Source organism: Homarus americanus, unplaced genomic scaffold, assembly GCF_018991925.1.
Source record: "Homarus americanus isolate GMGI-L3 unplaced genomic scaffold, GMGI_Hamer_2.0 scaffold43075, whole genome shotgun sequence".
Taxonomy (NCBI): Eukaryota; Metazoa; Arthropoda; class Malacostraca; order Decapoda; family Nephropidae; genus Homarus; species Homarus americanus.
Window position 1 is genome coordinate 1045243 of NW_024756438.1, and position 14345 is coordinate 1059587.

General features: G+C 36.6%; 1 protein-coding gene across 1 annotated transcript; it reads right to left on the minus strand.

Moving 5' to 3' along the window:
• Nucleotides 1-165: 165 nt before the first annotated feature.
• LOC121856792 (myb-binding protein 1A-like protein) lies at nucleotides 166-13682 on the minus strand. The gene is made up of 19 exons (XM_042352493.1): nucleotides 13333-13682; nucleotides 12328-12522; nucleotides 10925-11104; nucleotides 10224-10418; nucleotides 9490-9666; nucleotides 8253-8425; nucleotides 7556-7715; nucleotides 7262-7455; nucleotides 6746-6956; nucleotides 6195-6442; nucleotides 5490-5745; nucleotides 3758-3921; nucleotides 3447-3584; nucleotides 3028-3137; nucleotides 2648-2795; nucleotides 2047-2284; nucleotides 1687-1770; nucleotides 1096-1253; nucleotides 166-601 (listed from the first exon to the last, which is right to left on the minus strand). The coding sequence occupies exons 1-19, from the start codon at nucleotides 13504-13506 to the stop codon at nucleotides 295-297; spliced, it is 3510 nt and encodes a 1169-aa protein (XP_042208427.1). The 5' UTR covers nucleotides 13507-13682; the 3' UTR covers nucleotides 166-294.
• Between the last annotated feature and the right edge of the window lie 663 nt (nucleotides 13683-14345).

The window sequence follows — 14345 nt, forward strand, 5'->3', positions numbered from 1 at the left end:
ATACAGTGTATGAGAAGAGGTTTGTAAATGTCAGTACCTGTACAATGAACTTACTCCCTTTAAGGAAGTCTATATATTTTATGTAACTGCCCAATCCTAATCGAAGAGCTCCAGCATCGTGCAAGTGTTTTTTCATATTCTAAAAGGATAACAAAGACTCATACCTCTAATACATTTCCTTTATTTTTCTTTTATGTCAATGATAACAATAAATATATATACTGTACTGCTCTATCTTTATTATGTTACTTTTTAACTTTTATTCTTCCTTCTTTGATTTCACAAGAGACTGAATCACTCGCTTCTCTTCTTTTTCTTCTGTTTCTGATGTGAGGACGTGCTTTGTTTTCTTTTCTTCTTTTGTTTCCCATTTTCTTCTTCTATTGATGCCTCAACTGTTGCTTCCTCAACTTTTTCTTCTGTTGCTTTCTCAATTGTATTACCGTCTTCCTCTTCTACATTTTGGGCCTTTTTTGCCCTTTTCTCCCTTTTCTTTTTCCTTTTAGAATCTTTAACAGCTTCACCTTCATTGATACACTCCTCCTGTGAAGCTTTGATTGTTGCTGTGTCAGTATTTTTACTTTGGAGATTTTTTACACCACTGAAAAATAAAATCAGCAAAATTAGAATGGAGAATTAATCCACAAATCCCATATATTATTAAAAAACAACTCAGGTTATATTACATGTTATGAAGACACTTGCACCACTGATGACAAGACAATGGAGGTTGGGGGTACTTTGAATTTTCATCTTTACACAGACAAAGTGAACATACTATGTAATAGTATTTATATCCCTACCACACCTGTACCACTACAAATGATAACAAAGAAAATTGAAATAAAGGTAAAAAATTTATACTGGCCAGCTGATAAGATCTACCTTTCCTGTAGTCTGTCATGTGGAGCTGCAACCTGGAACTTAACCCCCTGTTTCCCAGATGCCACAGGTATTTTTCTATGTAGATTCACTTTGTCTATATTGAGGGTTTACTTTAATAATATATTCTTAAAGAACTCAAAAGTTTAAAAATATATCAAATTAAGATCATACAGAGTTGAAACTAAGAGGCCACCATACAGGGATACTTACTAAACCACTTTAGGAAGTCTGAGAGCTTGTTGTAGAGCATTGTATGGTTTTCTGAAGGCATTCAGTGATTTTCCTGAAATGCGTTGACGGACTCCTATCACTGCAACTTTAATTTCATCCCAGTTGAAGTTATTAGGCGACCCTTTCTGTGCATGGTTCTGGAAAATACGTATTGTATACAACATTTTAACAACATCAAACAAATAACACAATTTCATAAGAACAGTTTGCCTCCATAATCCCAACACTCAAAAAATATCTCCCAGGTACAGTATAAATTTCCTGTGCAAAAATGTTATATTCAAGCAAATACTCATATACACACACACATAAACAGAGACAGTCTTAAGCACTTACAACCTAAGATACAATAAATCCTAACACACACACTATTGAAAACAGACTTGGAACAAATGTTACATCACTACCTATGTGGCCTGTTGGTTAGTAGCATCCAAGCTGTCACTGAGTGATGGCCACAATCAACAAACATACAAATACATTTTCCCTCACTCCAGGAGGGATCAGCATGCACTAAACACTGCCACCATACTAAAAGAAACTTAAGTACAGTATATAAAATGTACTTACCTTATGGATGATCACAAGAACGGCAAAAAGACTTGCCATATATGCACCATTTATAGACTCTGGAGTCTGGAATGAGTTCAGAGCCTGAAAAAAAATAAAAATATATAGTATTTGTTTATTATTGGTAATAGCATTACAGTAAAATCCCTGAGTACCGGACTAATTAAACCAGTTATGTCATTAATTAAACATTAACATCAGCAGGGAGGAAAAACTGTTAAAACAACAGCCAGCATATTACACTAACAAAGAACAGCTTATTTAAGCTTATAATAAATTAGTTCATGTAAAATTACCATACTTATGATATACTGTACTGTACATAGCATTTGTAAGCTGATCATATGACAAAGTACTCACATCCACTGTCTTCTTAGAGAGTTCTCCTTCAATTCTGGTAATATCTTCTTTATTCCCTTGGGTTAGCAATGCTTTATTTGTGTACAACTTCTTTAGAACCCCAAGTGCCTGCATTTGGCGAAAAACCTTGACTCCTGGGTCAAAACCACACTTCACTGCAAATTCTGCAATGGTCCACAATCCACCAATGTTAGAAGAACAAGGATCCAGGAATGCCTCAAGTTTGAGAGAACAAGATCTGAAAGGAAATTCAAACAAAAATTTAATGCAAAAATAACCTAAAGAACGTAAAGGAAGGATCAGCCATGAAATCCTGCAGGAGTGGTGACAGTTCAGCAGCTTCCTCCTATATAGGTCAATTTTGGTTTCCAAATCTCCCTTTAAAAAAGCAAAGGTTGCATTGGTGACAAATTCTAGGAAAGGCTAATCAAGCAGACTGGCTGTTGGCCACCAGTAACAAGTCTCTCCTAGGTCTGGCTAACCAATATACATGAGCCATCTAGCTAGAGGCTCAGTTATAAAATTAAATTTCAGGGTCAATCCTCAAATTCCAGCTCACAAAACAAATATAAATAAGCAACACAACAATAAACAAACTCACTTTTCAGCAAAGTAGCTCTCCAGGTGGCTTATGTAAGCTTGAGTGAGTGGATTGTTTGGTTTGTGGAACTCCTCTTCTAGGAGTTGGCGGCCACAGCGGAATAGAAATATATAGCATTCTTGCACCAAGGGACTATAGCTCTCAGGTACTGTAAAACACCAACATTATATGTACCACTCATATATGGGTTTAGTACAGTGATATAATGATTATACTCAAGGAACCTTACATATTGTCTCACCTATTACATAGATGTACTATAGAACATAGCACTATCAAAAATGAAAAAACTAATTTATCCTTGATGGTAATTAAAGCTTCAATACTACACTGCAGTGGAGTAATGACTGTAAGAGACCTAACACAATACCAATACTTACTCTCATATGCATTGTTGAAGAAGTTGTTAAAGGTTTCTATTAATGTATCAACGGTTGCATCTCCTACGCTGGTGAATTTCTGAATTTTCCCGAGCAGGTTTATACAGTGCCTGTTAGAGCAAAACTATATAAGGAACTATTTGGAAAAACATTTGCTGCATCAATTTTCCTCAGATATCAAAGCTAAGCCATGCTAGCTTGGTAAATTATCATAAAACAGTGATGGTGATGATGATGATAACAGGGTAAGGTATTGTTGAATTTTAGTAGTCAGTTTATAATTGATTTTTTTACAGGAGAATAGCACTCTTAGTATGCCTACATCACCTTACAAATGTATATATTCACTCTTTCTACTTTTCTTTAGCAGGATGAATTTTTCTTGCTATTTAAAAACAAGAATATCGTGTGAACTTTACCTGAGCCTACTCTGAAGGTCTCTCTGTCGGTGATCTTGGTCAGCAGTTAGGAGGGCGATGAAGAGTGGAGTAACTAAGTCCATTAAGAGGCCCATGTTGCAGGCTTCCTTGATGTACACATCTATCAGGTCACACACTCTGCACATAAGTAAATAAATCTTCTTTATTTATAGAATGAGAAGATTTAAAGCAGTTTACACACAAACACATTAGTACAATACCACTATGGATCCTTAACAACACAATTTAATATTCAGTATGTAAAATAAACTTCTCACACAACTCTTCGAATAGGTACAATGTGCTTTTACCTTGATCGGAAATTCATGAGGCTTTTTTCATCTTGTGCCAACTTGTCAAAGGCTCCTAACCTTTTGCCTCTTCGTCTGGCCTGGTATTCTGAAAACAGAGCACCCAGGCGCTTGTCTAGCTTATTCAATTCTTCCTCTGGAATGTCGTCAATATCTATATCCACCTGTTGAATAAACAATTACTTTATGAACACATCTGGGGAATTATTATCTTTCACTCACACAATAACTAGTACAGTGGTCCCTCGGTTAACGAGCGCCTCGGTTAACGAGTTACCTTCCATAAGATTCTTAACTTCGGTTAACGGGCAATCCCTCGATTAACGAGCTTCTTACGAGCGGACCTCAACATGTTTTCGCTTGTCTTTGGCGGTCCACCAGCTGTAGTATTAGTCCGCCAATACAGTAATCGGTTCTAGGGCTTAAATTCCTTACCATTTTAGCAAATATCAAGAAGTTTATACTATTCAATAATTTTAAAAGTTTAATATTAAATTTTTTAGTAATTTTAACAATTATTGAATATAATTGAAGACAATGAAACTAGTTTTATGCGCGCCATCCAGCCTCTCAACACACCATACAGGCGTCAGTCTTTGTGTCTTTTCAGTGGAGGTAACATCTTGCTTGAGACTCTCTTCAACTAAATGCTTTTTTCTGTGTTTGCAAGCAAATTATTGGTCATTTTGAAATTTATTTTACATATTGACAGTATATAATGCAGTGCAGTGTTGATTTAAAGAAAATAATCTTGAATTACACCAAGAGAACTAAAATTTTATGGGTGAAATGGCGCCATGGGGTGACTTCTCTTCCACCCCAATGCCTTCTCTTCTCCCTTCTCCTCCACCCCCATTCTAATTCCCATCATCATCATCATCATCATCCAGGAGCTTTCTACATACACACCTCAAAGTAAGTGTACTTTTCTACATTTTTTGTTGAATTTAGGCAATTTTTGGTGAGCTAGAACCAATTACCCAAAACCCATTGAAACAATGGTTTCGGTTAACGAGTTTTTCGGTTAACGAGCAACTTTCTAGAACGGATTGTGCTCGTTAACCGAGGGACCACTGTATCTGAAGTAAGACACATAATCAAAATAGTAGAAAACATATTAAACTGCAATATATCAATTAACCCTCTAAAGGGCAGCGGTACACTTAGGTATTTTATTCTGGCTGATGGCAGACAATTTTATTCAGTTGAAAGAAAACTCTGCCCTCTTAGGGGTTAACAGTACACTAAAAATATGAACTTATACTGTACACACCAAAGGCCTAAAATAATACAAATATGAGAGTAACTCCGTCTTTGCACAGTTCCTTATGACAAACAAGTTTAATTTTATAGTAATTTTCTCACAAACCATTTCACTAAAGCTTTAATTAGCCCAGGTGTGTGATGAAAGTATATACTTCAGAGCCAGGAAGCATCATCTAGAATGGTATTCACAAGAGTGGTTTCCCTTTGAGATAACTCCATAAGTGTACAGGTGTTATACAGGGCGATATACAACCTTAAAACTATTCACTCCTCCTCAGATTCCGAATCAAAGCCTGAAAACAAATATAATTCAAGATAGTGTGTTCTGAAGGACCAAGGACTTCGATTTTCTACTGGAATGCGAGGGGCAGAATTACAGTACTGGGCAGTCAAGAACAACTAAATAAATTTCTCTCTGTTTTCTACGAAGCTACAGGATATTCTATACTTTCTCTATTACACTTACATCACCATTCCCAGAGATTGACAACATTTTTTTCTTGATGTCAAAGATATTTTCATCATCCACATCCTCATTTTCATCTTTGTCTTCCAATTCTTCATCATCCTCTTCCTCCATTTTATCATCATCCTTTTCATCATCACTTTCTGAATCCTCAACATCACTTTCTTCCTTGCTGATGAGCTCACTTGTCTTGGATGGATCTAAGACGTCTGTGATGAGGGTAAGTGCAGTGGCTGTTATCTCAGGACACATTAACCTGTGGATGATAAAATTCAGAATACTGTACAGTAATTCAGTGCGGTTTCTAGATAGAGGTGTTGACCATCATGCAATTGATTGATGTATCATCAATCATGTTTAAGATGTTGAGAAATTAACACTAAATACCGCTATGCGATGACTAAAGCATTTTAGTGAACAAATAATGCTACATTAGGGCTGTCAGAAGGTCTATTAGGAAAAACTTGCCCAAATTGATGGTTTCAGCAGTGGCCGGAACCTAGCATTATTTTTTACAGCACTTTATGCACTTATATATGAACCATTTCACGCTTATAAGAACTCCTCTGGGATGCAAATTAACACAAAGACAGAAGTACTGTAGAGAGAATGACAACAAAACTAATGAGAGTCTGTGTTGCTTATGATTCTGGCCACCTTACACTCTACCAGGAAATGAATTACAAAAGGAGAGAGAACACTTACCAGAACACACCTTGTGCCATAGACCTGAATATTCGTTTCTCATGTGCCAAAAGACTTATTAACAGCTCAGTCACCACCTCCACCCAGTGTGGCTCTTCCAATCCATCCTCTGCTTTAGAAGCATTTCCTTTCTTCCAAGCACTTCCCTTTTTCATCACCTCTCTCTGGCAAGCATTAAGTTCATCGATAATATCTTTTGCTCCCTCAGGTTCAAAAAACAGGCGGAGAGCCATCTGGCCATACAAAACCTAAAAAAAGAGAAATCATTTTCTTAATACAATATCTTCCATTTTTGGGGAGTCGACATAAATACCCTAACAGATTTTGAATGAATCATATATGCAAGCTCCCAGGAACGTCACCCTCACATACAGTACCATTAATTAGTTCAGTAAAAGTGGTTATTTCCTCATCTCATAAAACATCAATAATACTTGTAACCCCACAACCTTACATGCCTTTCACCATCCCTTTATTATACCGCCCATGTTAACAGTGTATGAAAAAACTGAAAGTAATTAACAAATGTACTTCACTGTACCTGTACATACCTGAAACACTTGATTTGATATAGATGTCTGGTCTCCATCTTCAAAGATAAGCAACTTTCCAAGAATCTGAGACCACAAATTCTTTGCCTCTATGCTGAGAGGTGAGGTGCCAGTCGTCTCACATAACTGTAATTCTTTATCAGCGAAATTCACAAGGTTCAGCAATACTATCTTGTACTCTTTAATGTGTCCAGTTAGATGTGTAAGTGTTCTGAAAAAATATCACATCCTTTAACATATGAGCATTAGTAAATGGATGCAATATACAATATAATGTTCAAGATGACTACTTGAAGAAAGTTTGTTCTAAACCTTTTGTGACAACCTCCATGAAAGGATTAATTAGAGCTAAATTATAAACCCTAGGTATTCTATATTGTTAACACCTCATTAGTTCTGAAAGTAAATGAGACAATACTAACACAGGTAAGTAGAGAGGTAGTTGAACAGGCAATTAGCTGTAAATAATTGAATAGTGAAGTAAATCAAGCAAAATTTAAATCTACAAGAACTTACTTAAAGAAAGCATCTCTAAAATCCTGTATAAGGTCGGCTGGACCTGGAGTGAAGAATGCCATCTTCATCAGAACCATCAGCTGCTCAGCCCTCCATGTGAGATGATCTGCATTGGTCACCTTAGGATGCATCACCAGGTTTGTCAATGTATGTGCTGCAAAGGTCTGATCAGCAGGCTTCACTTTTGGAATTTGCTGAAAGGATTAACAGCAATTCAACTAAGAGCAATGATTCCATTTAAACTTATCTTTCTGAAAGAATGTGACAAAAAAGTACATACAATTACTGAATTACCCTTCTAATAATCTTGATCAGGATTTTTGCTAGGCCTTTGATAGTAGTCAAGGTATAATTAGTTTTCATTTGTGTCAACAACTTTGTTCCTGTCAGATGATCAAATCGCACACTGCCCGGAGGAACGATGAGTTTCTTTACAACAGTCAACTGTACATCACTGAAATGAAAAAATCCAAGATGATAATAAAGTAATAAGTATAAATCTAAAGTAAGACAAGAAATTACTTTGGAGGTTCTGAAACAGAAACACTGACTAACTCTGTATGTTGAAAAGTTTGCAAATGAAACAACAAATATTAAATTATTATATAATTTCATTTCTTAAAGAAAATAAAAATATAATTATTGGAGGATTTATCCTAAAATATCATTTACAATGAAGCCTGAAGAATATCACTCGAGGATAAGCTGTCACCTTCTGGAACCCAGAGAAGCCCTAAGATGAACAGCTGGGATAGCTAGCAAAGATCACTCTGGGCTGAATAAAATATCACAAGTGGTGTCCCTGTAGTGAAGGAGTTAACCATTCTCAACTGAGGCGTGTTGCATATATCCAAGCTTATTTATAGAGATTAAGGTATTCAATGAACTATTCCCAACACTAACACCCATAACACCAGTACAGTAGTAACCTATCCCTATGCCAAGTACTTAATGATGCTATTCCCTATAATAATGAAACAGTGACACATACCTGTCCTCATCTTGGTTAGCAGTAACCAGCTGAAGCAGTGCTGATGCAAGACCTCTGGCAGACAAACTAAGGTCTTTATCATATCTGGACACAGAAGTCAGCAACAACACTACCATGGAGGTAGGAAATACAGCATCTATCTCAGATCCTTTTTTCAGTTTAGGAAGAATTAACTGTAATAATAAAAAAAAATCTGTACTATACTGTATGTGTAAATCTGTATACAGGGGCCCCCCAAATTCATGGGGGTTAGGTTCTCAAAATGGCCTCGAATAACCAAATCTGTAAATAACATTTGCAGACTGGGGGTGGGGGTACATTTTATTTGCCTACCCTCAAGTTCGTGCTTTATTACTTTATTAATAAAGCATGGACTTGAGGGTAAACTGTCACATTTTTAATAAATTTGTTTCTGATTATTTGTGAGAGGATTTTTCCAATTATTATTTATTTGTTTGTGTTTTGTGTGTGTTTTGTGTGTGTGTGTGTAGACACACACACACACATATTTATAATACAGGTAAAGGAAATTACTGTCTCTAGAACGAATGGCTCCCTGTCCCAGACACGAAAATGCAGGCAACTTTAAAACTACCCACAGACATTCTTGGGTACATCTAGGGTGTCATCCGCAAATAATAGAGGCCTGCAAAATAAAAATCCGCAATGTTGGGGGGGTGTGCCCCCTGTACATAACATTCCTGTTATTGAGGTCTAGGAAGTGAACAGTTACTATCATATGTACATAAGTACTCAATATCATATACAGTATGAACAATTTTGAATGTGAATATTATTTCGATCACCTCCAACTTTGGGATGTGGCTTAAAATCGAAGGCCAAGAACCTTTTGCATGAATTGTCAAAAACTCACCCTGCAGCATAGAATTGGGGGCAGCCCACATTTGCCAAAATATTGTAAACTCTATATTATTTCTACTGATAAATGAATTGAAGTTTTTACCAAACTCTGAAAAAAAAAGAGAGAGAGAGAGAGAGAGAGAGAGACTTTTTGGCACCTAAGTAGACTGGGATGAAGCAGGGGTCCTTAACAATCCTGGGTTGGGGAAGTATGGCAGTAATTCAAAAGATACTCTGTAGTATGCAGTGGGTTAAAACTGTAGGAGGGTACAATCATTCAATGACATGTGCTAGAAATATAATAATCTAAGTTCCTCCAAATCATACAACTCTTAACTGACACTAAGAGCATCAATTGACAAGTTTTAAGACTAACCTGTAAAACAATGAAGAGCAGCTGCAATTTTTTAGTTGAGGGATGTTCCAAACATGGTGCTAGTCCCTCACACCAAAACTTTACCAGATGTGAATTTGTGGTGCGGTCATCAGGTGCCAGACCAATTACAACCTCTTCTAACAGTGGGTGAACCATGGGCAGTGCTGTTAACGTTTCCTGAAACAAGTATTACAGAATACAATATTATAAAATTTATAATACCTTACTTTCATTAACCACTCCAAAATTTTAATGTATGCTTTACTCTGTATTTAGTACAACATCCAAAATTTTGAATCATTTATCTGAAATTCTCAGAATGCAGCACAGAAAGGTACCAGAAGGCATCATGAATTACAGGAGCTTCAACTAATTTGTAATGGTTTGCCTGTAAGGGAAAGATACGACTGAAAAAAGTTATTATATTGGAACATGAAGATTAATTCTAAGGGGCTTTGGAAAGATGTAGATGCTTCTGTGTGATGAAGTTAATGATAAACATATACTGTAGTGCAAGTGCTGTAAATCCCTTTATCTTTTCATAATATAATAATATTCCAGAATGCAAGAAATTTTTATGTCCAGGTCTGCATTTCTATTTTCCTAATAAATTAACATTGGGAGATTGATTTGCTAGAGATTGAAGCCTTATAGAACCAAATAACATTCTCTACTAAGGGCCTAACTATACAGCTATTTGAATTATGAACAAAATCAGTGTAGTTTCACCATACCATTAAAATCTGGCCAATAGCACAATAATTCTTGGGGTCTAAACTTGAGTTAAGCCACACTGGGGGCTTGTACTTGTGTGTCCTCAACAGCACCAGGCGCAACCACAGAGAACTTGGGTTTAGCTCCTCTACCGGTGCTGATATTTCTTTCTCTAAGTGGTTCCAAAGATTCTTGAATGTGACACTTCCTTCACACTGAAATAAGTATGGATATTTGGCTGGATTAAAGAGGGAGAACAGTACAGGTAGACTCCTTACTTGGTTGTTTGTTGGCTACAATAAAAGTTGATTGTGTTGAAAATTGTAATGCATGACTTCACCTCATCAAAACGAATTCTTCTTCTTTTTTCATGTGAAAGAGCAATCAGTTGTACAAAGAATATAGTTAGTTTTATGGAACAAAGTGAAACTGTTGACAAAAAATCGACCTAAAGAAAAAATACCATACAATGTGCCTCTTCCGTGCAAGGTCACAACTAACCCATGCATGGTAGGGGTAGCTGCTATAAATAGGGCGGCATGTGAGTGTTAAGAAACGGGATATTTAAAATCTGTAAAACTTTGGATAAATTATAATTAGTCTTAAATATTTAGAGAATGAAATCATACAATGGGATCGCTCTTTTTAGTTGTCATACATTATAAAAGTGATGTTAGGTTAGGAAACTGATAAGAATACAGAAGACTAAAGAAACACTTACTTTCTCTACAAGGTTGACCAAAAACTGGGTTGCTATAATATCCATATAGGATTTTATTTTTCTTATTTGCAGCAGCCGGGAGATGATCTTTGATTGCATATCAGAATGGTAATTAGCTTGACCAGACCGGATCAGGGCTCCAAAAGTCAGAAGTTCTCCCAAGATCTTGTCCTTAATTTCCTACATGCATAAATTTTTTTTTAGTAAATTCTAAATAGATAACATTCAATATAAGACAAATTAATAAATATTTGGCAAGCATTACACGAGTACACATATACTGTACACACCAAGAAACTAGCCAGTCAGTGTTTTTATTAAACATGTCTAAGTAATAAGTATATAGGCACATGTACTGTATATAAAAAGCAAAAATGATGCAAGTTAGTGTAAACCTATATGTCTCCTCGGGAGCCTGCCTCAGATAAACAAGAAGCTACTAAAAAAAAATTGGTTCAATAAAATTACTGTAAGTACACATAAGAACATAAGGAGTCTGCAATAGGCCGGTTGGCCTGTGCATGGCAGCTCCTGTCGAGAGTTACTACCACTCTCTATCATCCATGAATCTATCTAGCCTCCTTTTGAAACTTTCCAGCGTTCCAGCACTTACTACAAAGTTGCTAAGCTTGTTCCACTCGTCTACCACCCTATTTGTGAACCAGTTCCTTCCTATCTCCCTCCTAGACCTAAACTTATCCAACTTAAATCCGTTGCTCCAAGTCCTATCCTGCTCGGATATTATAAGAACTTTATCTATATCCCCTTTATTGATTCCTTTCACCCACTTAAATACTTCTATCATATCTCCCCGCACTCTTCGTCTTTCCAGGGAATGCAAGTTAAGTTTCTTTAACCTATCCTGATATGGAAGGTTTCTAAGTCCCGGAATCATTTTCGCCATTCTTCGCTGTACCAACTCCAGTGAATTGATATCCATTCTATAAAAAGGGCACCAGAACTGAACTGCGGCCTGACTAGCGCAAGATATAGTTGCAATAAGACCTCTGCACTCTTGTTACTTACACTTCTAGATATAAAACCCAATACTCTGTTTGCCTTATTTCGAACATTAAAGCACTGTTTTCTAGGCCGTAGGTCCGGGCTTACAAGTACCCCAAGGTCTCTTTCACAAGTCGACTTCTCTAGGTTGATGTTGTTAAGGCTGTATACATTGTCAGTATTTGTTCTACCAATATTAAGTACGCTGCACTTGCTGGTGTTGAATTTCATTTGCCATTTTTCAGACCACCCCTGCAGTTTATTTAGATCTTCCTGTAATGCATGTACTGTATACTGTATTCCTCTACAGTATTACCTGAACACAGTATAATTAACACACACATCAGAACACAGGTACAGTGTAAACACAGTATATTAAGTTACTGTACACCAATACTCACATATTTACTGAATGCTCTGTTTTTACTCCAATTCTCTGTAACAGTGTGGAAGGTGACAGGCACAGTAGAAGGCTGAAGCTGAAGCAAAGCCTGAAGTGTCGTGTAAAAGCCTTCTCGTGCTCTTGGCCTATTTGACATTAACCCGCTCACCAGCCGAAAAACAATATACGAAATATCACCAGGCAGCTCACCCTCCTGTAAAAGAAATTAAAATATTGACAAAAAACCAGGATATATGGTAAACAAAACCGGGTCCGACTAATTACCCAAATGTAGCCGCAATGAAGTCAAATAATGGTCCCACATGAATAAATCGGACTGCCAATCACTTCTCGACTAGTATTTGATGGTCACAAAAAACTGGTAAACTTAATTTAATCTGAGTTAATAGATCGAGTGCATGTACCTAACCTAACCTAACCTAACTCAGATTAAATTAAGTTTTCCAATTTTTGTGACTTTATGACACCAAATAATAATCGAGAAGTGATTCACAGCCCGATTTACGCTTGTAGGACCATCATTTTACTTCATTGCGGCTACATTTGGGTAATTAGTCGGACCGAACAAAACCTGTTGTTGGATCTAGCACAGTTTTCTTTTATGATGTTTCCCTCACAAATGACTAAACCTACCTAACCTAACTGCCCCCAGGGCACATAAAAATCATTTGTGAGGGAAACGTCAGAGAAAAAAGTGTCTGAGAATTAAAACTAATTATTACAAAAATAACCAGGTGTAGTACCTGGAGGATACCTGTCATGTTTGGTAGAGGTCACACTTGATAACACTGTTGGGGCCAAGCAGGACTCCCACCCCATGACACTACAGTGACCGTTGCCTCTGTACAGCCAAGTGATTCAAGAGAACCCTCCCTTAAATTCAGCATTAGTTATACTCGCCTGTAAATTTAAAAATGGGAACAGATATAATATAAATATATTAACGTACTAATGTCTGTAAGACAGATGAATCCTATTGAAACTTAATACAAACCAATCTTACATTGTGATTCTGAAGACGGGTATCCACATGTTTCAAGATTACAATAGAAGCGGTTGCTTGTTTCTGCATATCTTCACCCACTAAATTTCCAAATGAATCACGGACATAGACAGGGAGTTCAAATGTTGGTTTGCCCGCCTTGTGGTCCACCGTGAGGCGGGTAGCGAGGGCCATGCTGCTACACTCACTCACTCTTGTTTACAGCAGGAACATGTGAGCCCTGCCGTCTGCCGGGCCTAGGCGAGTAACTATATACAGTCAGTTAGTTATAAAATATGACGACAATAATAAAGTATTTCAAAATTATCTATTTTATTTCATCACGGTATATAATCAGGAAAGATTCAGGGCTGTATAAAAGAATATAACATCCAGGGACTTGGGAGCTACTTCCTATGAACATACAGGGATCGACTCTCTAAAGGACACCATCATGATCATACTGTACTGATAAATTGACTTGGAGAATTCTAAATAAAGACCTCAGGTTCATGTGTCCGTTTCTAAAATATTAATTTTCACTAAATCGAGCGATCTAGCAGCTACAGAACACACATTTAGAGTTTTGTAAGACGATATGACACCTTAATCAATTGTAGTTGCCCAGTCGTCTCTCGAAGATAAGACGTTTGGAGTTACAATACACTTAACGTCAGAAAATGTTAATAACACAACATTGATTGAATTACATATAACATGGATATTAACTGTTTCTACTGGTAGGTGTGTCGCAGCCTTGGGGCCGTAATGAATCAAATAAAAACTTTAGCGTAAAAGCTGGCGCCAGAAATAATCTTTAACTATTTGTATAATAATGAAAATCACATTAATGTTAATTTAGTTTGTGATCTCTTAAGGCATCTGTGTACATAATGTATTGTGAAAAAATAGCGTTCTTATAATAACATAATATTGCTCAAGTAATATTGAAGTTATCGCAAATTAATTTTGACTCCAAAACCCTCATTGGTCTAGTTTTTCAGAGAATCATAGAATAAACCATATTTTTTGGT

What these genes read in the sequence shown, in the direction of transcription:
- LOC121856792 (XM_042352493.1), bottom strand. Translation starts at nt 13,506, where the DNA reads ATGGCCCTCGCTACCCGCCTCACGGTGGACCACAAGGCGGGCAAACCA. An exon ending in GCTAACCAAGATGAGGACAG is followed by an intron (nt 7,716 to 8,252) that starts GTATGTGTCACT and finishes TTTTCATTTCAG; the next exon opens with TGATGTACAGTTGACTGTTG. An exon ending in TATCAAATCAAGTGTTTCAG is followed by an intron (nt 6,443 to 6,745) that starts GTATGTACAGGT and finishes CTCTTTTTTTAG; the next exon opens with GTTTTGTATGGCCAGATGGC.